Genomic DNA, 27,041 nt, shown 5'->3' with positions numbered 1-27,041 from the left:
CAAGAGTCCGCAACACTAATCACGGGACAGGAGCCAGTTTGACACAACTCAATTTCAGCGATAATAAAATATTAGATGTTTTGCAAATAAATAAAGATTTTGAGTTTAACCGTTAACTACTTTTGGATACATACACCTGAAGATTAACATAAAAATTATCGATAAGTATTACATTATCATTAATATTTAATAATATATAAATATATATACAATAAGTATACATTTAACAAATGGCATATATAATTCATTCGAATATCATTTTCCACAAATTAAAACTTATCGGCGATTTATATCAAAACTTACCAAGGCGACAAAAATACACTATACATTAATATTTCAAATACAAATCTACGCTTTAACACCTAATTTGACACTGTAGCAGATTAATCTTCAAGTTGGGACATTAATTACTATAATATGTGCACATTTTAATACACATGTTTAATGAACAACGATATCTGTGAATTTGAACCATTAAATATATCATATTTTGATTGTGATGTAATAGATTCTTGAATTACAAACTTTTTCATTCAACAGTGGGCCATGGACTTAAAATCTATTAAATAGATGAAAAATATGATGTAATGTTGTACATGAAGTGAAGATTTATGTGTTTAATTCAAATGTGATGAAACACTCCCGTTTTATAGTAATGTGATTTGAATATTGAGTAAGGTAGTGTTGTCGGAAGAAAGGGTTTTCTTAAAAGTTAAATTAGTCTAAAAATCATAGTAAATATTTATTTATCTTATTAGATGTTTATCTATGAATAATGGTTTCTAAGAAAACGTTAACTAAACTATGTACAATATGTACCGCACCTTACATGCGAGATGAGTTTAGTGATGACATTGTAAACATGGATTTTGGTAATTAAATATTCTTTGGTGATAATCAGTCACGCTGATAAGTTTTGATATAACACCACTTAAACATTAAATTCTTAAATAGGGTAATACTATATAAATAGTTTTTTTTTATGTGCTTCATTACATAATTAAACTATTCAAAATTCATTAGTTAAATAGCACAGAGTTCGGATCTTCATTGTCCATCTGCTTCACGTGACGAAGGACATCTTTCTTAGTGATGACTCCAAGTAAACGCCTGCGGAAAGATAACACATTTTTTGTATTACGATATTTCAACTTTGTCCAACGGAATAACACCTACAATATGTGTGATATGAGTCGACTCTCGACCGCCAAGTTGCACAAGTAAAGAATGACAAATTTCAAATTCAAGAACTACTAATACTTATTCTTATTCATATTGAATTCTCTAAATTTAACGTCATATTATTAGTTTTTTTAGAAAATTGGAAAAATGCAGTAATTTTTAATTGAATGTATTATTGAATAGATCGGTTCTTTGGCTTTATTCTTTACAGTAAAAGCTGGTTAATTCAAACTTTAATAGTCGAAATATTGCAAGAATTAGAAATTTTTGAATAAGGATTTAAAATATTGCGACAATTAGAAATTGTAAGAATTATAATGACAGGCACCGTGGCGTTGGGTAAATGCTTGACTGCAAAACTGGCATTGCGGGTTTGATTCCCGTCAATTGCAAAATAAATTCAAGAAATATTTTTAGTTGATCCGGGTGTTTATGAGGTATTCTTTATAACTTGCTGCCCTATCCTTAGCTTTGCGGGACATTACAAAAAAAATTGGAAGATGGAATTTCAACTTTTGAATCTGTTAAGATGGTACATACAAGAATAGATAATTATTATTATTTTTTTTAATCTGTAGACAAGGTAAATAGTTCTACGTTTCATGGATAATGTTAAATACGGTTGAGCTCTTATTTAGAAAGGTTTTCTCTTAAAACATGTTTTTATCAAGCGTGGAAATATAAAAACAATCTTTCTGTAGTTTGCCTTATTTACAAAAAAAAAACTAATTATATTTTGTGATTTTTTTTGTGAGTATTTATATTTATAATTTTATTGTTAGTGTTGTTTATTTCAAATTTATTTTTAAAGAATTGCATTTACATGTAATTTTATTTAAAACTGATATTATATTTCTTCTATGTTACATGAAGAACTTTCCATGTAACAAACTTCTTTTGCTGTAATTGTTCTACTACGCAGTGTACAAGTAAGTATCTGACTATAGAGCACTGATCTCGTGCCTTTACACTTTTTAGCTAATTAAACATTATTCTTTTCACGCAAACCACTATGGAGAGGAAAGGTGAGCATTATGCATTTGACTTTTTAATATAGATATTTCTTAAATTTAATGAATTTGATTAGTTCGCATCACTGTAGTTACATCATTTCCACTTAAATGATATCACCGTAACGATGCGGTGAGTACCCTTCACATCCAATGAAATTAATCGCTTAACATATTGTTGGCGGGTGGTTTTTTCATAAACCCTGACCCTAATTAGTATACTTATTAGGGTCGTATACTAATCACAAGTAACCCCAAACCAGACTCTGTCCTGTACAATGTTTTTTGACATCTCACAGTGTCCCAAAAGTAATTAGATAGAGCGCTCATAAGCGTCTCCCGCTCTCTAATAACAGCATGTTGAAGACGCTTTCAAGCGTTTCCCGCAAACAATGTGTTAATATAAAGTGGCGGATATTTTAAAAACGAGACACGAATTGATTCTTCTGATATTCAACAAAAATGGTAGCCCGTATCGCGATATTTAAATATGAGTGTGTAAATTGTCCGCCTCCGTGGTGTAATGGTTAGCGTGTTTAGCTACTGTGCTGGTGGTCCCGGGTTCGATTCGGGGGAGTGAAAAAATATATATATTAGTGATTTTACACTCTAATATTTATTTAATATTACCCTGAACTGGTCCCTGAAACGCAGGAGTTATCTTGCCTTAATGTAAGTAATAATCAAGATAACACCGCGTCAATACGATGCAGTGCCTTATGCACCATTATGTGCAGATAAGGGTTAGAAGAAGAATATTCAACAAAAATGTAAGCGCTCCACCTGATATTTCAATATAACATGTCAAAAGAAGCTACATACATCCAAAATGAATGAATGAGTATAAAAACAAACAAATTTTGTAAATATAAGACCACATTTGACTGTAGCATCCCTGAAGATATGGGCTTATATTAGCTTAATAATAGCATTTGAAATAGTTAATACACTAAGGATGGAAAAGGTATTTCTACCCGTTTGGTTGATTGATGCTTAAGGACGGGAAGTGTATTTTTACTTTCTGCGCCGGCCTAATTTCCAAGTCAGAAAATAAGGAATTATTTAATATAATTTATATTAGAAGCACTAACTTTGTAATTTTCCATTTTATAAATGAAATGTAACTTTGTTTTAAAATCACTATAATTTAATTTATACTGATTGTAAAACAAAGTTACAATTTCCTTCTGGCAATCTTTTTGGAAAGGTCTAAATCATATGTACACAATTATTAAATTCCGTCGCCAGCAGTCCGTAGGTATAAAAATACTTCACCTCTTCTTCTTCACTTCTAACCCTTACCCGCACCCCAATGGTGCATAGGGCACTGCATCATATTAACGCAGTGTTATCTTGATAATCGAGACATGAAGGAAAGGGGATCAGCCCTCCGCTTCAGTCCAGGGTAATATTGAATAAATATTAGAGTGAAAAAATCACTTTTATTTATTTGACCCCCCCCCTGAGAATCGAACCTGGGAGGACCTCCAGAACGGTAGCCGAACGTGCTGACCATTACACTACGGAGGCGGAGGAAATACACCCGTCCGTAATGTGTTGATAAGAATGCAAGTGTTACCCGTTGTGGGTGACGAGTATCTGGCGGAGGCCGAGCTTGCGGAACATGTCCACGACGGTCTCCATGGGCGTCTGGTCGGTGACGGTGATGGGCGCCATGTCCAGGATCTTGTGCAGGTGTACGGGCGGCGCGGGCGAGGGGCCCAGCGCAGCGTGGTGGTGCGGCCCCGAGCCGCTGAACACCACCGGGGACTGCCCGCCAATGCCTTCCATCATGCGACGAGCGTTGGCTGAAACAACCAAACCGCATTCTAATTCTGCTTCTTATTCTCACTCCTTGTTGAAAACCTAGTAAAGTGCAGAATAGAGGCCGCTCATACAGTTTTTAATAAGATGAGACATATCGCTCACTCCTTTCAAGAAAGTCATAAATCAAAATTGTCAATTTTCAGTTGTGCATGTTTTCGGAATGCCCAGAACATGTACTATATCCCAGCAATAGAGGCATATTTTTAACTTAATATTTACCCGCTACAGGGCAGAAAGAGTTGTTTTTGCATTTTGAAGAAAAGGTATTGTTAAATCATTTTTTTAAATATACGTATTATTTTTCAAATGGAGAAAAAACCTTCAGGTTTTACCTAAAAAGATCTGTTGCACCGTAAAAAGTTCAATAAGTGGCTTGATATTTATTTTTAATACATTTTATTATATTTTAAACTTTAAAAACGTTCTCCTGAAAAAGTTTTTTTATTTATGGCATTCTTGAAAGGAGTGAGCGATATATTCTGTAACGACAGCCTTAATCTGAAGGTTACGTGTTATGTCTGGCCAGTAGTTCTATACGGAGTAGAAACGTGGACCCTCAAAGTCAGCACTATGAACCGACTAGAGGCATTTGAAATGTGGCTACATCGTAGAATGCTACCCATTCCATGGACGGATATGGTCAGCAACGCAAATGTGCTCAAAAGAGCAGGAGCAGGGAGACAGTTGCTGACTGATATCAAGGTCCAGAAGGTGTCCTCTATCTAAGGCATGTGCTGAGAGGAGAGAAGTACGTGCTATTGTGCTTAATCATAAAAGGCAAAATAGAGGGTCGACGCGGTGTGGGCAGAAGACAGATTTCCTGGCCCTGAAATATACGAGATTGGTATCAGGACCGTCGAGGTGCTGTTTAGAGCTGCCTGAGAGGACAGTTACTCTTAATAAGATAGTCGATATCAAGGGGACCTGATATGACATGAACAGAAGATGATTCTCACTCGGGAATCAAACAAATTATTGTAATATTATCTTAACATAATTTGGGTTCAAAGGTTTTATTGAAATTAAAGAAGAGCTTTAGTCATGTGCAAAGTAAAAGTAACATTAATTTCAAATTGACTCGATAGACAATTTTTTCAATATTACAAAGGTAGATACGGATATGAATTGTCATTTAAAATCTCGTTATGGCAGGTACGAACAATTTTTTGATATAAGATTATTAAAAAAAGGGCACTTAAAAACAAGGAGAATACAACTGGATAGAAATGGTCGTATATTCTTACCCATTCCCAGGTTTAAATCCCTGCGTAGTACAAATCCGACCAAGTACTGAGATTCCCTGGACACTACCACGGGATATCCATTATGCTCTGTTTCCTTCAGCAAGACTTCCACATCATCCACTGTCATCGAATCTTGGGTTATGACACTAAGGGTCTCGTTTCGCCTATAAAAAAATTATTGTATTAGGATTGATGAAAGATTAGACAAAGCGAGGGATGAGCTAGTGATATTAATGTACAGCTTTTTTTCTCTTTCTCTCTACGTTAATAATAATTTTGGATAATTTATATAGTGCAATTTTTATAAAATAATGACGAGGAGCTCAACAAGCTGCTCTCCAGCGTGACCATCGCTCAGGGAAACTTCCTACCCAACATCTTGGACATTCTCCAGCCAATGAGGATCACGAGGAAGGCGTTACAATTTGTCGGCTCATCTTTTCCCCGCTCCAGACAGCCAACTCGATGCCTCAAGACTGATTGACGACGTTTTGTTTTATTAATTTTTTCAATTCCATGCAATTCAATTTATTTATTTCAATTAATATATACATTACAAACCATAATTTTTTTTATTGGTATACATTAAAATAAAATATATGCAAGAACTATTGCTAGAGGTGTAGAAGAATCCCGCTTCGGAAAACTCCTTCAGACACATGGAACAAATCAATATCCAATGAGATATTGTTCAACATAGGGGTAGCTCTTCCTACAGGCATAACCATCGGCAAATTGGTCCTGTGTATAGAAATGTGAAACAATCTATGTATGTTGACGCTGTCCTAGGTAACAATCGGGAACATACAGACCAATGTTCAGGATTATTTCAGGATTATCGATCATATCGCGCAACAATCGATAAAAATGCATAATCAAATACACATACCTTCTAGTCTCTAAACTATTGTAGCCAAGCATACCCTGGAGAAACTCGGTCGGGTAAAGGATAATAGCCGTACTCTCTCATGTAGAGATACCTGAGAAACTTCTTTTGGACTTTCTCTACCATAAGAGAGTACTTAAGCTCGTGTGGCCCCCAAATCATGGAGCCAGTCTCGAGTCTACTTCGCACCAAGGATTGAAGTAGACATCATTATCATCATCATTCTATTATTATTATCCAAGTCTTTATAAACGCCCTCGAGGTAGTATTTTACAAAAATGGCGCTATAAATATTATCCAAATTATTATTATTTTTATCCCTGAGGTTGCACTCACTTGGGCTGCATGACGTCGGCAGCGAGCGAGGTGTGCTGGAACTCATCCTTGCTGTCGAGGAAGGGGTAGCCGTTGAGCGCGATGTGTGCGTCGTAGATGCCCTGGCGGCCGAGTGCGTCGCCCACCCACTTGGAGGCCATGGCGGCCGCCATCAGCGGCACGATGTAGCGCACCCCGCCAGTCAGCTCAAACATTATCACCACTAGGGATACTGCAACAACACAACACGCAACTCAATCCCAGTCACTGAGAAACTTATTTTCTATTTGCGCTTAGATGCCAAGGATAACAGATAATCAGAGCACACATGATCTGAATAAAATCGCTGCATACGCAGTCACTTATCGATATTTACAGGTTTGTAGATTTTACATTTCTTAGGTGACAATGTTGTCAAAAATATCAACAAAGATGTAAAATATCATAAATATTTACAAAATAAAGATACAGTAAAACCTCGATATAATGGGCTAATTAGTTATTATAATGGGTTTGTCCGTTAAATCCGAAAGTCCGTTATATAAACATAGATTTCAAATAAATCATACTTTTTTTATAATGCGAACGCTGTATTTAAATATAGAGAAACAATACATAATACAAACAAAATATTGGATTTTTTTGTCAAATATCAATTCTTTTTTGGCCTTTAGAGAAGTTTTGAGACATAATTTGTGATTGTCAGGGCTGCTAAAAATTGTTTGTATGAGTCGATACTTGAATTTAAGCATATAAAATATTACCAGGAGTTTTTTTTTAAATATTTGACCGGATTTTTTATCTGTTATATCCGAAGTTCGTTAAATAGAGGTCCGTTATATCGAGGTTTTACTGTATTTCATGAATGGTTTGTGTTCTAGCAAATTCATTGACTAAGAGAAACACTGACAGTTGGAAACCGTACGCTGTGGTCCCGTGGTTAGTGTTGCGGATTCTTGAGTCAGAGTTTCTGGGTTCGAACCCACTCTACCACAATTTGATACCTATTTTTAATAATGAGCCGCTTAGGCTCACAGAAATACAATGAAATTGAAGTATTATATTTTGACATCTCATCAAAGATGAAGAAGAATATGGAAATTTGGACATTTATAGGGCTGACGACCGTCATAGGCTGGTTTATGTGATCACTTTACACACGGGTAACATTCAGCAATTCTACCCATTATTGACAACCACACTACTCAAATTCTTGTAAGTTCAATATATATATGAACCAATTTAGAAACCTTGTTCTTGAATCACTAGAACTTCACTAGAGACATCTATTGGTTAGATGTAAAGAAGCTTTTCACTAAGCAGAAACTCTTATATCAGTATGTGAGGTCCGAATCCTGGATTATAATCACACACATGAGAAACGTCAGAAAATACCATTTTCATTTTATTATTTAAGCTTATAATTTGACCAGATAATTTATTTACAACATTTTGAGTGTGTCCAAATACTTGTTCACAAAATCTGTAATTGGGGATAGTCCAGATTTTGTGAACAAGTATTTGGACACACTCAAAATGTTGAAATTGAAGTATTTTGTAAATAACGAAAACACTAATATTTATCTTTTAATTTAAAAAAATAAATAAAAATGCAATAATTGTGAAAATACATCTTCTATAAAAAATGGCAATTTTCAGTAATCGGCTACACCTCATTAAATGAAGAACCTTTGAAAACAATTTGTGCCAAGCCTGAATGTTGAAAGTGTGATTTACCAGTCATTCTGGTGACTCCTCCGAGAACAGCGGCCGCTCCCACCATGGCGTACAGGCCGGGGGTGATGCAGTTATCTCCCGTGGAGCACTCCCCGCTGAACACCCACATCTTGGGGTAGTTATACGCCAGCTGCTCCATTCCTGGAATAACACAAACCTAGATAAGTAAAACTTTAAGTGACTTAGATATTGCATTATACCTTTATTGCAATGCACATGACCGTGTTATATCGCAGCATACTGACACAAATTATCATGCAGGGAAGATCGCCACCCTAATTCACATCTAATTTGCTAACGTAACATAATGGGATGTAACAGAACAGACACCAGCCCACCACTCTTCATTTTGTAGGTTAATATCATTATTTTTAATTTTAGTTTTATTTAATACCACTAATTCTTAAAATCTACTGTGACACGCGTTTCAAATGATGCGGATTGCATCGAAACACGTGTCACCGAAGATTTTAAAAAATAGTGGTATTTACTAAGTAAAACTTAAATTAAAAATGGATAGATTTTACCACAAAGTGACTGCCGAATCAATTAATGAAATAATTTCACTATGCTAAAACGCGGTATTTTAAAATGAGAACTAAACATATTTACAGAACTATGATATACGTAGAGTTGAATACTATAATCTCAAAGAAAAAAAGAGGTAAGTGTACAGTAAAAGCTTGTTGAATCAAAACTGATGGAGCCAAGGTCTGAAAAATAATTTGAATTACAACAAAAAACTTGTATTTGGCGTTTAATTTGTAGAGCTCCATTTTAATTTATATAGTGAATATTAAAGTCAAGCACTGATTTTTTTAGAGTTCATATAATCTTTGCAGTAGTTTGAAAATGCTATAAGAGGCGAAACAATTGTCACAAATTGTATTTTTATGTGTTTTTAAGAATAAAAACAATTTAGTAGACTCAAAAAACAAAAAAATCTGAGTGTCTAAATGTCCATAAAAATGCGAAAACTATTTTTATTAATTGCTAGATCCTGAATTAGATTGATTCATGAGATGAGCTCTTACCGATCCCCACAATACGTCCAGCGATGGCTCCGAGACACAGACTGGGGATGAACAGGCCACAGGGGACCTTCATGCCGAAGGTGAACACAGTCATCAGGAGCTTCAGCACCAGGGCCAGCAGGAGGTGGATGATTGCGCGGTACACACCGGGGCCAGCTGCGGCTATCTCAATGGCTGAATTCACATCCGTGAAGTTGCGGTTATAATCGCTGCAATGAAAAAGGTACAAATTATTATCAATAATAATAATAATACCCTTATCCGCACCCCAATGGTGCATAGGGCACTGTGTCATATAAACGCTGTGTTATCTTGATCGTTTACACATGAAGGAAAGGTGATCAGCCCTCCGCTTCAGGTACCAGGATGGTAATATTGATTAATATTACAGTGAAAAAATCACTTATATTTATTTTACCCCCCTTGGGAATCGAACCCGGGACCTCCAGAACGGTAGCCGAACGTGCTGACCATTACACTACGGAGGCGGAGGAACAACAGATCAAACAAGATTTATAAAATAAAATAACAACTACACTAGAGTCTCGGATTTCCGACCTTCCGAGTTATCTGACCTACCAGGGCGATGCCCCTTTCCTTTACCCGACTGCACACATTATATTTGGCGGCCAGAAAACGACAAACAGCAAGTAAACAAAAGACAATCACGGGCTTTTTTAGCCAAGCTTAAGTTTAGTTTCGTAGTTCACTGCATCGTATGTACCTACTGTAAAACATTTTTTATTACTTTGCCGTAAGTGCATTTTGATGTTTTAGTTTGTTACATTCAGTTATGTTACATCTATGTAACATATTTTAAAACTTTTCGATATGCAAATAAAATTAACACTGCTGATTTTAACACGTCATAATCAAATTTTATAGTTCTTCCTGATTTACAGGCATTTTTCAATCCCATATGACCAGTTTGAAATTTTCTAAACCATCTGTGACATTTTAGAAGTTGCAACACAACTCCATAGATTTCGCAGATAGTCTGAGTGGCTTCTTTTGCTTTTAATCGGTTATCGAAAAAAATATTTCTACACATATCGCTCACTCCTTTCAAGAACGTCATATATCAAAAACCATGATTTTTCAGGAGAACGTTTTTAAAGTTTGAAAATACAATACAATGTATTAAAAATAAATATTAAGCCACTTATTGAACTTTTTACTGTGCAACAGATCTTTTTAGGTAAAACCTGAAGGTTTTATCTCCATTTGAAAAATATTTAGTATTTTTTTAAAAAATAATTATACAATACCTTTTCTTCAAAATGTAAAAACAACACATTCTGCCCTGTAGCGGGTAAATATTAAGTTAAAATTATGCCCCTTTTGCTGGGATATAGTACATTTTCTAGGTATTCCGAAAACATGCACAACTGAAAATTGACAATTTTTTATTTATGACGTTCTTGAAAGGAGTGAGCGATATGTGACATCTCAATTGAAATTTGTTGGTTAGCAGAAGCCTTCCTGAATGAATATGTGATTCTTATTGAAAATACTAAGAAACGCCAGTTTTATTATGGTCATTAATCAGACTTTTTATTTTTTGGATAATTTTGTACATACGTAATGTATATAACCCTAGATTGGGACGCAGGGAACGGATATGATTTTTTTGAGTAACTAACCATAGGGGATCAGAGTTGGAAATACCGCACTGGTTGAAGAGCAAGTAGATAAGTTGCGAGGTGTTCATGCGCGTGTAGGGGTTAGGATAGGCGATGACGGCAGACACCACGGTCACGACGAGCACCTCGGTCACGGGGTACTGGCCGAGCTTGGAGAACTTGCGGTAACGGCACCAATAGATGTTCGCCTTTATAAACACGGCAGCAATGCATCCCTAAAAACCAAACACCAAATTAAAACATTGGGAAATTGTCCAATAGTGGGACGGCTAAGTACTAATATCGTAGTCATACAGGAAAAGTGCATTTTTTACAAAAACGTGATCACTGACTATTTGATATCTTACTAGCTTAATATTGCCCTGAAAAAAATCTCGAAGGATTTTAAACTTGGAAGTTTAATATAATGACTTGTTAGAAATGTCTAACTGCATTAATGTTAATTTTTTTGACAAGCAAAAGTGACTAATATGGCCCTCCTGAACATTTTACGTTTTGTTAGTTGGTCACTTTCTCCTGCACGACTACGATAAAGGCATTTCTAACATTTTGAGTGTGTTCAAATACTTGTTCACAAATCTGATTTATCTCCAATCAGGAGTATTTTTTACATTATTTTTTGACATCTCAGCATAGATCATCTTCATCCCACTATAGATGGCTGAAGTGAACTAGCGCATACTGTGTTACAAGTTTGATCAATATATCTAGTAATAATATTCAGCTAAACTAAATTTCCAACACGTAAATTTTTTTAATAAACTATTGTTTGCACTTTCTCCATGCTATCTATTCCTTTAAGAAACATAAGTTTGACAGTTGGTTGTGCTATTAGCCCAAATGATTGGCAAAAACTTGATATATTTTTTTAAAGTCAAACACACAATACCTATGCTGAAATTTTTAACATATATTTAATACGATTGACATAACAGGAACGCTCTTTTTTCTTGTTTTTAATAAAAATTAGTCTCTCTTAATTGAGCTGAAAGAATATTTATTATTTGTCAGCCAACAAGCCATAGACAGTGGTTAAGAGAAAAGTTCTCTTCAGTTAGAGGACATGTGTAAAAGGTCCATGAAGAATTAGTTATATGCTTACCCCAATGACTCCCAAGCCCACAAACGGAACCAGCTCGAAGAATATCCACGGTTTGTTGTACTCCACAAAGAACAGGACCGAGTGCTCATTTCCAAATGGGTTGATGGAGCGCAGGATGAAAGCCGCTATCAAAGCGCAGAAGAATGATCGCCACAATGTCTTCAGGGGGAAGTAATAGGATACCTGAAATATAAACATAACATCTTAAATAGAATCAATTCTTCAAGGTGCTCGTCAAAACCAATTTTGTTCCGAACCCTTATTAAGACACTTTCTCAATCTTCTAAATTATACTCCAACCTTTAGGATCTTAATTTAATTTTCTCATTAATTTTTTTCAATAAAAGGCGATCAGAAATAGAGACAATTGATGGATCAATACCTCTTCAAGGCTGAAGAGCACTCCACCAATCGGAGCTCCGAAAGCAACGGACACACCGGCTGCAGCAGCTGCTGATAAGATCTCACGCTTCTTGGCCTCGTTGCGACCGTACTTCGGAAAAAGGTACGACAAAATGTTGCCTGCAAGAAATCAACATTTATTTAACAAGAAAAATATAATTAAATATCCCTTTTCTCATACAAAATAAATGACTACGAGGGTTGACTGACATCATCCACACTTGACTTATTTCAGAGTCAGCGGAATATGAAATATGACACTGGAAAATCCCCAAAAGTGTTCAACAACTGTTGTTGGATTTGAGCATATTACAACTGTTTTAAAAAACTTAACACTATTTTACAAGGGTTTCCATTTTAGAACTGAATAACTTTTTGCAGCAGCCAGCGTAACTAAACTGGCGACAAGGATAATGGAACTGGTAATCTAACTTATAAGACTAATTACGCTGATATATTATTATTTACAATCCAGATAATGCTGCATAATGCGATGAATAATCACTAGCACTAACCATATTATTAAACTATTTAAATGCCAATGTGTTTTCTAAAGGTAAAAAAAGTATACTGTTATACAAGTATTTTACATTGCATTGAAAGTAGTATAGTAGTGGTCCATTGTAAAAATGCAGTAAAATCCATTTAAAGCAAATATAGTTATTTTGTTGAGGTACTCATGAAAATAAACAGAGATAACATACCGAGGCAACTAGCAATGTGCACCATGGGCCCTTCCTTTCCTAGGGAGAGTCCAGAAGACACGGACAGGATCAGTCCCACGGACTTGATGACCAGCGTCCACTTGCCCAGATAGCCGCGGATGATGAAGCCGCTGAGGATGGTCTTGATCTCCGGGATACCAGAGCCGCACGCGTAGGGCGCAAACATGCGCACGAGCGAGGCAGACAGAGCGGCAAACACGAGCGCCCATGCGATGTACAGCAGGTACGAGATGATGTACGCACCAGCGCCCTCGCGAGACTCGCCAAACACCTCAGGCCACGTCAACCACTGGAGCAGACAAACATCGTGCCAGTCAGGTACATGTTTATGAACAAGTAACGCTTACAGTGGCTGCTGGCAGATATATTTACAGTAATCTTCTCCAACAACATACTTGTGGATCTAACATTTTCGCAGGTGTTGCAAGCTCAATCCTTAGTAGTTTAAGATGTGCTATATGTTAGCAATGTAGTGAATACTTAGCTACACAAAAATACGGTAAACTCCCAACCTAATACCATATTTTGAAAACCTTAGAAAGCGCGATAATATCAAAAACGTTTCATCATACCTACCTAGTACACATTCAATATTTAAAAATAATTGAATATGCCTTTTCTTGTAATATTTTTTAAATACAAAATTCCTTTCCGTGGTTACATTCCAAAAGTAACTAGTTTTTACTAACATTGGTGTTAATCCCATTTTTGAAATTCAAATATCTATTGGAATACAAAAGAGGGTTTAAACTCTGTTGCACCCAATGGTGTATAGGGTACTGCATCAAATTGATGCAATGTTAAGTTCACATTAATTTTATGAAGGCAAGGTGATCAGTCTTACACTTCATGGCCAGAGAGTAATATATAATGAACATTAGAGTGAAAAAACACATTTTGAAATAAAAATACCAATTTAATGATTACACCCAGAAAATAATTACATTATTATTTGATATTTGACTAAAGACTTAAAAATACAATTCTATAATAGTCAGCCACTTGTATTATTAAAAATGCAATATTAAACTAAATTGAAAACAGACAATGTACAATCCAAGGAAGGTTAATAATTATTTATTAAGTTATCTTCAAAATATACTATTCATGTAGCCCAAGATCATGAGTAGTAAAAGGATTGCATAAACAATTTATATCAATGTAATATGCATATTGAATAAGTGATGTCGTTGAATCGGGTCAAAATTACAATAATTGTTCAAGGCTCTCTTGTTTGCAATTGTTGCAGCTCTGAAATGTCAGCAGGAAGTGCATGCCAGCGCAACGGCCCGGATAGCAGAATCACAACAACTGAAAATTCACTTCCTGGAAGACATTTCCCAACAAACCCATGTAAGATGTTTTATTTAGAATATTTGCATAGCTAAAATGGAGTCATTATAACAAAGTGATTAATTCAGTTTAATGATGTAATCTTCATTTACAAACTATTAAATGGCCATAAAATTCTTATAAAACGCAGTAATTTTGCATGTAAAACTTAAAAACTTTAGATATGAACGCTTTTGTCCAATTATTACCAAAATTTATAGTATAGTAAAATTACTATATAAAAATAAATATACTCAGTCTGTAACCTCAGAATTGCCACTTGCTCATAGGTGGCATTACATGCTGTAAGCCATTTTTTTAAAAATGTCGTGAGGTTTTTTTGTAGGTTTGACATCTGTCAACAAAAATCAGCAACATACAGCAAAGTAGTTTTTTCTGTGGTAATCATGTTGAATTTTGCACAGTAAAAAGGTTTACCACTTCAAGAAATCCGTTGACGAATTGCATAGAATGCTTGTGTAAGCCTATGCTCCATTGGAAAAGGGTTGCCGATATTATTTCAGTCGGTTCAATGAAGGAAAATTTCAACTTGAAAGACCAGAAATGGGAAAATCGACCAAAAAAGTGTGAGGACACCGAATCGCAAGCTTTTTTGGACAAGGATCACACCCAAACGCAAGAAATGCTTGCCATGCAACTAAGTGTTTCTCGCCTTGCCATTTTTAAGCGCCTGCATGCCATGAGAAAGATTCAGAAGATTGGGAATTGGGTGGCTCACAAATTGGACAAAAAGAAGCAGGAATGACGTCGCAACACCTGAGGAACGCTGTTCGCACAAAACAAAGGAAAGCATTTGCATAAAATTGTTACTGGCAATGAAAAATTTTATATTTTTCAAGAATCACAAACGCATAAAATTGTGGGTTGATATAGGCGAACAAGCGAAATTATCTGCCAAACTAGATTGTTTCGGAAAAGAAACAATGCCGTGTTTGATGGGATCAAAAGGGTATTGTCTACCACAAGCTGCTAAAACTGGGGAAACTGTCAATGCTCAATGCTTAATCAAAATCGGTCAAACTCAACCAACTCTGCACGACAAATTCCCGGTTACCAGCAAAGACACGAGAGGCAAATTTATCTCCACGACAATGCACCGATGCATACATCAACTTTCTTTCACAACTTGGAGGCACTCAGCTGGGAGGTGAGTTACCACCCACCCTTATATACCAGACTCGACCCCTTCCGTATACCACTTGTTTTCGTCGATGAGCCGTGCACTTGCTGAGCAGCACTTCAATTCGTATGAAGACATTCTGAAATGGCTTGACAACTGGTTTTCCTCAAAAACCGACGGCTTTTATTGGCAGAGTATACATAACTTGCCTGACAGATGGGAAAAGTATTTCAATAAACCATTTTCTTCATTTTCATGAAATATTTTGTGTTTTTCTTAGTTAAAAAATTGCAATTTTGAGGTACCTGGTACATAGCCGTGGAAACTCGGATATTGTAAACTCTAGTGTAATGTTATAGAAAGGAGCTGTTATATCTTTACTAAATACATATATGTATCGCAAAGCAGAATACAAAAAAACGCTGTAATCCAAAAGAAATAAAAAATAAATAATAATTGGCAAATAAATCGCAGCAAATAAAATCTTAGCAGAATGGTTCTTCTTCAAAATAAAACATTTAAAAAGAAAAAATGCGCCCGCCAACAGTTTGTATTCAGACCAATGTTTACCTGGGAACAGTTTCCATGGTCGAAGGTGGTTTCATTGGATGACCAGCAGCACTGCTCTCTGTTGAGCCAAAAGGCCTGCGGACAGATGCCAAACTTGAGATCTGTCATCCAACTTGCGCCGATGTCAATAACACCTGCCAACGCCCCCGTAAAGAGTCCCACGAGCAGGACACACACCCATCCTGACCACGCATCGTGGGCACCCTAAAATCCAAACTCATATTTGACAAATACTCTTTCAAAAATATAAAAAAAGATATGAACACTCGAGAGAAATATTGAATGTATGTAAATATGTTTTTTCAAAAATTGGTATATGTGCCGTTAAAACTGATGCAAAATAGCTTTTATTTATGTCAGATCTAGCGCAAACTCTGTAGTAGACAAAGAGTATAGAGTCCGTAATGTCTGAGCTATGCCACTTGTAATGACGTAAATGGTTGTTAAAAAATAAAAGTGATTTTCATTTATTTCCATAAAATTATCATGTTGAATCATTATAATCCATTTTCAGTCTGTATTTTTGTGACATCAACAGTTACAATTTTAATTTTGCTTCAACTTGTATTATTCAATGAATATTGGATGAAACTAAGAAAAAATAAAATAATACAAGAAATAATAAATGATTTCATAATAAAATAGAATAACTGTAACAATTACATAAAAATATTGTATAATTTCTACCTACATCTTCTGACTTAATTCCAATTCATCGCATTATGCGGTTTGGTTAATATGTATTCTAATTGTTTTTGTTCTCTAATTATTACATTTGATAATCTATAATCATGAAAAATACTATATTGCGATGTCTCGTAAAGTAAATTATGTAATACCAAAACATTCAATAAAGCGCAGTATTGTTTAAAATCATTCAAATATCCAAGAAAACTACCAACAACTTTATTTTATTTTTATAATCACCGTCTGGAAGAACAATTAAAGTTACACTTTTACTGATAATGTATTTTATTACTTGAAGTTGTTATTGAAGCAACAACATAAGTCATATTCACGTAAAAAGTAAATGTTATTCTAACTATAGAATGAATATCTAATTACAGCGAAGGGGAGTATTTGAAACTTTGCCTTCAATGCCCGTCTCCATAGTGTAGTGGTCAGCATGTTTGCCTACCATGCTGAAGGATTCGATCCCCGGGAGGGTCAAAATTAATGTAAGTGATTTTTTCAGTCAAATATTTATTTAATATTACATAATACTGGTACCTGAAGCGCACGGCTGATCACCTATACTTCACGATCCAGATAACACCGCTTCTATACGATGGTTAGCATGTTTAGCTACCGTGCTGGAGGTCCCGGGTTCGATTCCCAGGAGGGGTGGAAATAAATATTAGTGATCTTACACTCTAATATTTATTTAATATTACCCTGGACTGGTCCCTGAAGCGCATGAGTGATCACCTTGCCTTCATATGAGTAATGATCAAAACAACGCTGCGTCAATACGATGCAGTGCCTTTTGCACGATTGGGTGCGGACAAGGGACAATTTCTCGAACTCTTTACCTTGACTAAGTCCCATAGAGAATCTTGTTTTTTCTTGACGATGTATCGATGCCGCATGCGATCTCTGGCAATGTCCCTCTGCCAGTCAATCGTGTGGAAATCATCATACTGTCCAATGCCCGGTATATCATCGGCATCTGCTGTTAAAGTTTAAATATTCAAATAGAGTTATTGTCAAATGAACTCAAAAAATGTAGAGGGCAAAGCAATATTCTATTTGCGTGATCCCCATTGAATACTTAACAAAATCTCAATATATATTACCATATTTTCCCACTCCTAGACTGATATATGACGCTGCTAGATCATACAATTTAGCAACACCGAAATATGGAAGGCTCGCAATGACAACTCAAAATGGCATTTGTACTAACCATTTAACAACTTTAAAATTAATTATTTGCTATGCATACTTCTTCCATGTAAATTTAAAGACAAATTTCAAAATTAAGTGTTAAGACTTTGAAACAGGATACTAATAACCTTTTTTCACATTATGTTCCTAAAACATATCGCTCATTCCTTTCAACAATGTCATGTATCAAAAATTGTCAATTTTCAGTTGTGCATGTATTCGGAATGCCCAAAACATGCCAGCAAAAATGGCATATTTTTAACTTAATATTTACCCGCTACAGGGCAGAAAGTGTTGTTTTTTGCATTTTGAAGAAAAGGTATTGTTTAATAATGTCTTTAAATATATACTAAATATTTTTCAAATGGAGAAAGAACCTTCAGGTTTTACCTAAAAAGATCTGTTGCACAGTAAAAAGTTCAACAAGTTGCTTGATATTTATTTTTAATACATTTTACTGTATTTTTAAACATTAAAAACGATCTCCTGAAACATCAAGTTTTTTTGATATTTGACGTTGCTGAAAGGGTGAGCGATATATCATCTATAGTTAGTTGGAATCAGATAATATAACTAGAATATTTATAAAATATTGCACTGGATATTTTCATTAAATATTTGTGATACATAAACACAATAGCAATGATTATAATTTTATAATGTAATGTGACATTTGAAAACAACAAAAAAAGTACTATGCATGTTACCATCTGGTAAAATACTAAATTAGCGGTTCAAATAATATTAATTATATTTTAGTCAACATTTAAATTAATTCTGATCAATCCTTAGTATGCAAAGAGTTAAGTTTTTTTTTATGTTTACAATACGTACACTTCAAAGGAAAAAACATTGCGGAGCAACAAAGTACGACTGTTCACTCGGAGGTCACAGGCGGTACTAAAATGTACATGACTTATAAATACTAGATTGATGTGCCGATAGCATACATTTCACAAACAATAGACTATTCTTAAGTGGCAAGCCGTGCGAGTGATATATTTGTCCAGTGCAGAGTCCTGCTTCACATTTATAGGAAATTAAACTTTTTTAAATTAAATTCACATGTGATTTATCAACAGCTGGATATGAAAAAGTACAAATTTAAATAACCCTTTGGTAAATATCCAACCGTCTTACTTAAGAAATATGATAAACAGTCGATTCGTAGAAGAAAAAAGGGGGTTTAACAATGAAATGTGACATTTTGAAGTATTTTTCGTATTCGGGTAAAACGCAATAAAAGTCATAAAAAAATATTTTAATGTGCCAAAAATTAGAAAAATATATTAAAATTAACATTAATAACTACAAAATACCTTGCATGCCGGAGAACGTAACACTTTCACCTGAGAAAACAAAAATAAAGAAAAATTAACGAAGCGAACATTTCGCACTAGAGGTGCGGACAGTGTCGGAAAGGTACTAGATATTATTAAAAATAAAATAATAAAACATTCTTACTATTGAAAACAGTAATCATGGGCCTTTATTTCCTGACTAATATCTATTACGCGCCCACATATGACAAGTCAAAACGATTTTGACAGAATTGCATACAAAATGAAGGAAGCCCACAGTGTTGCAAGTAGAAAAAAATGCTAACCTTTAAATGTAAAAAAACGGGGCTAGTCGATTTACGATGTATGTATTGTAATAAACGTAATTACTAATAGGTGGACTGGACAAAAACAAATATTGCGTATTTTTACAGCAAAATGTAAAATAAAGTAAAAGCAGACTTATAAGACATTAACAAATATAAATGAAAATATTTCTAAAGACATAATTTTCGATGATTGTGAGAAAAACACATTTTTTTTTATATTTCATTTAAAAAAAAATTGTCCAGTAAAATTGTATAATATCAAAGGGTCTTGGGGTATTATTGACACCTCTAAAATTACTGACCTTGATGATTTTATGTGTGAATATTTAATATTAGTCACATATTTAATGCCATGAAAATACTGCCTATATTGATTTTGTCTAAACATTTCTGCTAATTAGGTTAAAACAGGTACACTGTTTTGAACACTGATTTCTTTGTTTCTTTTTCTGACAGCGTAAAATATTTATAACAATTTAATGAATTAAATTTTGAGCTTTATCAACAGTTTTATATGCAGTCAAATAATAAATGCTAGTTTGTCAAATTTTACTCTGCGAAATGTCTAGGTTAAAAATAATTTTAATATTTTTAAATTGATTAAAAAAATATATTAAAAAAAGGTTTTGAAAACTGAACTGAAAATTTCTTTAAATAACAAACAAGAAATTAAAAAAATAAAAATAAAACAATATGATGAATGGTTTTCATTTAAATTATAATCAACTGAACCAATCTACTTAATTGACAACATCAAGAATCTTTATCTTAATCCATTTACAACTGAAAAGTATATAAGTACTATGAAAAAGAGGCATCTTAAGTTACATTGATATACATGTAAAGGGCTTACAATACATTCTTGGTATCAATATAAAGGAAAAGATCTAGACTAACAATTTATTATTTATTTCTCTATGTAATTCTCATTAATGTCTATGCACTTCTTATTTTCAAAAGTTAATAAGTAAAAAAATATGATTCCTGTTCGCTGTCAACGTGCTTATTAATCACCGTCTTGCAAGCGTCATTGTTGTTTTATCACTTTCTTTAGATTGCTGGTTGCCGAGTCTGTGGTATTCGGTGGGTTATTGATTTCCACCAAATATTCACTAAATGCAGCTTTGTGCACCGGGGCATTGTCTTAGGGGAGCAGGATCACTCTGAGTCATTTCGCATGCCTCTTTTTTTATTAATCACCTCTCAGAGTTAGTGTGGAATACTAACGTAGTATTTTCCTTTTCCTTTAGTCAGCAAATTTCCCTAAGCGTCCCAGAAAGCTGCAACCATGACCTTTCCAGCAGATTGTGTAACATTAAATTTATTTACATGCTCTGCACCTTTTCAATGCTACTGTGTGGACTCCTGCTTACTTTCAGGGTCATGTGATAAACGCAAGTTTCATACCCAGTAACAACTATGTCAATGGTTGACCTAGGATTTTTTTTTTACCACAGACCTCCAAAAACTCTAAGGTGATTTTTTTTCAATCAGGTACCCAACTTGCACTAACTTTTGATATGTATAGGTATCACACACGGTTTCGCAGTATGCGCTACTTGCCCTCACACAATTAAATTTACCAGGATCTGCATTTCAGTTTTAATATCTAGTATTTTTTTATATTGTATAAAGAAAGGTTCCCACTAGAACTATTGCCAAACTATCTTCTATACCGCCACGCATGCACAAATGAGTGACTGTCATATTTATATTTGTACATAATTTTGTATTCTCATGATATGCGAATCTTTCCATTTCTCAGTATGGTGACATGATTGAGTCAGTCTACGCTCTAGGGGCAAATTGTGTGTTAGAACAGTGAAGATAATACATCTCCGTGCATTACCAGCGCATTCATAAAAGTATTGGTGACAAGTTATTTTGTACATGCAGAACATAATTTGTGATGCATTTGCATATTATGGAAATTAATCGTATATATTTTACGGACAGTACGCACACTTGCATATCGCTCACTCCTTTGAATGTCATATTTCAAAAAACTTGATTTTTCAGATCGTTTTAAAATATAATAAAATGTATTAAAAATAAAGATCAAGCTTATTGAACTTTTTACTGTGCAACACATCTTTTTAGGCAAAACCTGAATATTACTTCTCAATTTGAAAAATATTTAGTTTATTTTAAAAAATAATTAAACAATACTATTTCTTCAATATAAAAAAAAACAACAATTTCTACCTTGTAGTGGGTAAATATTAAGTTAAAAATATGCCTCTTTTGCTGGGATATATGTAGTACATTTTCTGGGCATTTCGAAAACATGCACAACTGAATGTAGTCAATTTTTTATATATGAAATTGTTGAAAGGAATAAGCGATATATCAACGTGACAAGTTAACGCAACTATCCTGGGCAATTCAAAAGTAAATGTTTACTTTAAAATTATTCAAAATGAAAATATTATGATAAACATCAATTTAGGTGTAAGAGGACATAATGAAGTGAAAAGTGAGTTTGTTTAATAGATTTTGTTACTGAAATTGATTTGTCTATGAAGAAATATCTTCAAAAAGCAAATGTTTTTTAAGGAGTTTCTATGACAGTCCAAAATCATTAATTGGATGCAATTTCACACGTTTATCACAAGAATTTCAAATTTCATCTTTATTTCTTATACAAACTACCAATTTTAAAGTGAAATGCACTGCTGACAATTTCAGTCACAGTCCTTCTCTGATAGGCTGTCATGTAGAATAGAGGCAATGATACTAATAGTAGGTCAGTTATCTTAGTTCTTACTATTATTCCATTAATATATTATATTAATACTCCAACCATTCATAACTGAACTCCTTCATATTGATACCGAAAATATATTTGTAATATTTTTTTAACTTACCCGAAATGGACCCAGTATATCTCACAGACGGGCCTGTAAAAAAAGATAATTAATTATTAAAAACGTATATTTAATTGTATCTTTTTATATCAAAACAACCAAGTCATTAAAAGATGAAATGGGAACGAAAATATTATTTTTTGACTTTCATAAAGATTTTCTTTCTTTGTAATGCTTAATTAGATCATAACACATATAAAACAGCGGATTTCAGTGCGATAGTATTCCATTCAAATAAATAATAATGAAAATTGATTCAGATTCGCATTTGCTGTTAGTAGAGACGCATTCCATATTGTAATGTACTTTATATCAATATCATGTAATATACTTTACGTCATCAAAAGGTGGACTTTCACCCAAGTTCCCACAAGAAGATGGAAGCTTTGAAATGTGGTGCCTTAGAAAAATGCTCAAAATATCACGGGCTGAGAGAGTTTAAAATTGGTAAAGAGTTTCCATGGGTAAAGAGAGAAGTTATGAGAGAAAGAGAAATACAAAGTAATACATATAACAAGGTAAAGTGAATTTAAATATCCATCAATTAAAATTAAAATATAACATCTGGAATAGCAATGCAATCTTTTGAATGTAATAGCAACTTTCTTCTCCGTCTTATTCCTCATTGCTGAGGGTTGTGACCCTTGCAGAAGCAATGACTCTTCTCCAGTTATCCCTTGACTGCGCTGCACGTAGCGCTCTAACCACTGAGGTGCCTGCTGCTGCCTTAATTTGATTGGGCCATCGTGTAATCAACAGCAACTTACAGAACACAAAAAATTGCTTGTGGCAGATAGCTGTAATGTAGTATTTTGATATTTTTTACTGCATTGTTGTTCCATGGATTATTAACATTTCCATTATTTCACAGGCATTGTGAAATGGAACTTATTAGAAATGTGCGCTTTATATTGTGGCAGATAGCTGTAATGTAGTATTTTGATATTTTTTACTGCATTGTTGTTCCATGGATTATTAACATTTCCATTATTTCACAGGCATTGTGAAATGGAACTTATTAGAAATGTGCGCTTTATATTGTGGCAGATAGCTGTAATGTAGTATTTTGATATTTTTTACTGCATTGTTGTTCCATGGATTATTAACATTTCCATTATTTCACGGGCATTGTGAAATGGAGCTTATTAGAAATGTGCGCTTTATATTGTATTTCTTTTCCGTTTGACCAGACTGAGCCGGGTATAGCTAGTAAATAGTAAAAATAAGTAATACATACTGCGAGAAAATGTCCCGTGGTTGGGAGAGAGAATGGGTTGATCCCCGCTAGGGGATTCCCCTCCTGCTGCGATTCGCGCCACCTTAATTACAAAATATCATTGTTAACTACATTATATTCCATTAGCCAAATTACTCATTTACAGCGCCATTCTTCATACCTTTACATTCTGCTTTTCATACCACTATTTCTTTAGATTCACGCCACATTAATAACAAAAAGTCATTTGCTATATGTATATCCCATTAACAAAATTACTCAATTATAGCACCATTCCTCATACCATTATACCTTTGCATTCCGCTGTCTGTATATTTTTCAGACTCCTGCAGTGTCCACTTCCAAGTATTTATTGTATGCAATGAGTTGCATAAACAACTGAAGCAAGTCGCATCAGAATAAAAATGAAGCCAAATTAAGGAAATATATAAAACATACGTAGATAACAGTTGTTGAAGCTAACTGACCAGGTATTTATATTTTATTGTAGTACATTCAACATCTACTGAATTTTGCTTTGTCCAGGTAGGCAGCACTATTCTGCCCAACGGCCACTCAGTCACACTATTTACTCTACATACAAGTATTTAACTATTTCTAAACCTTTGAGCCCTAAATGCCGGCCTGATGTGGCTGGACATATACCCTAATGTCTGATTTACTGGCCTCGACATCTTTCTCTATTTCCCTACAGCCCAGAATATCAGACACAAAAAAAATATACGACAGTTTTGACAAATTCAAAAAACTTATACTGGTGTAAATCATGCGAGCTCAGAAAAAAACTGTTTTTAAGTATCTATCATTCCAAAGTTCAAACCCTTATCCGCACCCCAATGGTGCATAGGGCACTGCATCATATAAACACAGTGTTATCTTGATTGTTGACACATGGAGGAAAGGTGATCACCCCTCCGCTTCCGGTTCCAGTCCAAGGTAATATTGAATAAATATAAAGGTGGAGACTGACCGGAGCATTTTGTCGTAACATAGCGTCATAACATCGCTCGCGGCGAGCATCACCGAGCATCTGAACCTATGGTTGGAGCGCTCGGCTCGGTCTACTGACTGCCTGAATGCTCGCATCGTAACGTGTTACGTTACGACAGTCAGTCTCCACCTTAAGAGTGAAAAAAATCACTAAAATTTATTTGACCCCCCCTGGGAATCGAACCCGGGACCTCCAGTACGGTAGCCGAGCGTGCTGACCATTGCACTACGTACCAAAGTTGAATACTAGAGACAAACATTATTATCACTTATGGTTACATTATATTCATTCATTATTTATATATTATATTTACAAGCAAATACACTTTAAACTTTTCTCACTTTTTTGCTACAGTTTGCAATTATTATTAACTAAAAAATAGTTCTCTTATTGACAACTGATTTTTAAATGAAATTGCATTATTAGTCAAATATTTTTTTTTTTTAAAATTGATCAGGAGCTCAGTGGGCTCAGGATTCAAAGGGTTTGCATTCCACCAGAGCTGTGAATTGCTAGCCGATGATATCCATAATGTGTAGTCAGCGCATTAGCTACGGTCAATGTCCCGGGCTCGACTCAAAGGAAGGTCAAAATAATATTATTTATTTAATATTACTCCGGAGTGGTACTTAAAGCGCGGGACTATCATCTTTCCTTCTTAAATTTTAAAAACCAAGATAACACTGCTTATGCACAATACAGTACCCTATGCACCATTGCAGATGAGGGTAAAAAGAAGAAGTATACGTTACACAAAAGCAGGTAAATGTCATTGCCTAAAACTATTATATAAAAATTGCATGAAATTGATCGGAAACTGGTGAGCGTTTATTGGAAACTAGAGAGAGTTCATCTGAAGCTGGAAAAAGCTCATTGGAAACTGGACAGAATTCATCAGTAATTAAAGAGAACTCATCCGTAACTAAAGGAGGATTCATTGGAAACTGGAAATGGCTCATCGGAACTGGAGTGAATTCATCGGAAACTAGAGAGAACTAATTGGGAAACGTAGAGAATTCATTAAAAATTGGAGAGAATTAATTGGAAACTGGAAAGAACTCATCGAAATCTGGAAAGAATTCATTGGGAACTAGAGAGAACTCATCGGAAACTGGAGAGAATTTATTAACACATTGACTGCTAAATTAGAAAAAAAAACATCCTTGGGGCCACAACTATAAACAAACTGCATACAAATGTGAAGGTTGCGGTTCATTTTTTTGTATTGAATTTTTTTTTTGTATTGAATATCTGGGCCAACTTCGGGAATTTGTCCAAGGGGCCACATACATACATTTACATTGCATGCATACATTTACATTACATGGCACACGTGAAGCATATCCAATTCACAGAACGTAAAATTCAATCCATGATTAGAGTTATCTCACGCAACCTCTTGACCAAACACAGTGTGAGTTAAATTAACTCACATGGCATTCAATGTGTTAAAAACATGAGAGAATTCATTGGAAACCGGAAAGAGCCCGTCCGAAACTAGAAAGAATTATTTGGAAACAGGAGAGAATTCATTAGAAACTGGAAATAGCTTATCGGAATCAAGAGAGTTCATTGGAAACAGGCTGACTAAAGATATACATGGCCGTCGAGCTAGTTGGTGGCAAACATATGGTTTAACAAAAGGGTAATACTGGTAGGTCTTCATTATAAGGAACATTCTCACAATATACTCAAATATATAAGCACCTTTCCCAATACTGAATGATAGGTTGAACCTGCGACGGAGGGAGATGAACCACTACCTTTCAGTGGATATGTTTCCATTGTGCCATTTCACTAAAAACCTGGAAAATTCAACATCATTACAAGACTATCTAAAAAATGTACATTAAAAAACACTATTCTTTACCATAACGCAAAAAAGATTGCGTCGAGATAAAAATGAGATTATCAGAAGGAAAATGAAAAGTGCTACCTATCTTAAGTGCAAAAATATGAATCAAATCAACAAAGGTGAGTTACAAATACTCCACGCACGAGGTAAAAGTAGCTCTTCATTTTTATTAAAGAGTGAAAATACAATCTAGAAATAGATTAGAAAGGATTTTGTGATACAGATAAGAGAATGGATTTGCAAACTTTATTGTGAATGTTTTTAAAATGATTTTCAACATAAAAATGAACATTTCTACTATGCAGCTGCCTACCATTTTATACATCCAATATTCGAATAAATATATAAATATTAATATTAGCAGTGACGAACTGAGAATTGCGATAAAAACCTAAACTAACGAATGCCAAAATTCGCAAAAACCACTGGGTAAATACCACAGACT

At 34.6% G+C, this 27,041-nt stretch overlaps 1 protein-coding gene across 2 annotated transcripts; it reads right to left on the bottom strand.

The window, feature by feature from the left end:
* Positions 1 to 867: 867 nt before the first annotated feature.
* ClC-c (chloride channel protein 3) lies at positions 868 to 27,041 on the bottom strand. Of its 2 annotated transcripts, XM_088256872.1 has the most exons (17): positions 26,910 to 27,041; positions 26,449 to 26,546; positions 23,751 to 23,832; positions 22,514 to 22,546; positions 19,357 to 19,386; positions 17,683 to 17,822; positions 16,151 to 16,354; positions 13,087 to 13,396; positions 12,363 to 12,502; positions 11,981 to 12,163; positions 10,879 to 11,093; positions 9,236 to 9,444; positions 8,202 to 8,342; positions 6,486 to 6,696; positions 5,264 to 5,427; positions 3,772 to 4,000; positions 868 to 1,110 (listed from the first exon to the last, which is right to left on the bottom strand). In XM_088256872.1, exons 2-17 carry the CDS (start codon positions 26,524 to 26,526, stop codon positions 1,020 to 1,022), a joined length of 2,460 nt encoding a protein of 819 aa, XP_088112998.1. In that variant the 5' UTR covers positions 26,527 to 26,546; positions 26,910 to 27,041; the 3' UTR covers positions 868 to 1,019. The 2 variants fall into 2 exon arrangements, with proteins under 2 accessions (XP_088112998.1, XP_088112999.1); XM_088256873.1 differs by lacking the exons at positions 22,514 to 22,546; positions 23,751 to 23,832; positions 26,449 to 26,546; positions 26,910 to 27,041 and adding an exon at positions 19,502 to 19,601.

The sequence above is a fragment of the Brachycentrus maculatus genome, unplaced genomic scaffold, assembly GCF_059751285.1.
Source record: "Brachycentrus maculatus isolate JH-2025_06_01 unplaced genomic scaffold, ASM5975128v1 h1tg000068l, whole genome shotgun sequence".
Taxonomy (NCBI): Eukaryota; Metazoa; Arthropoda; class Insecta; order Trichoptera; family Brachycentridae; genus Brachycentrus; species Brachycentrus maculatus.
The sequence above is the reverse complement of the archived record's forward strand: the minus strand, read 5'-3'. Positions and strand labels throughout refer to the sequence as shown.

Coding starts and splice junctions, on each gene's coding strand:
- ClC-c (XM_088256872.1), bottom strand. CDS start 26,526: ATGGAAACATATCCACTGAAAGGTAGTGGTTCATCTCCCTCCGTCGCA. Junction 6,697..8,201: donor AGGAGTCACCAGAATGACTG/GTAAATCACACT, acceptor GTGTTGTTGCAG/TATCCCTAGTGGTGATAATG. Junction 1,111..3,771: donor ATACTCGTCACCCACAACGG/GTAACACTTGCA, acceptor ATCTTTCCGCAG/GCGTTTACTTGGAGTCATCA.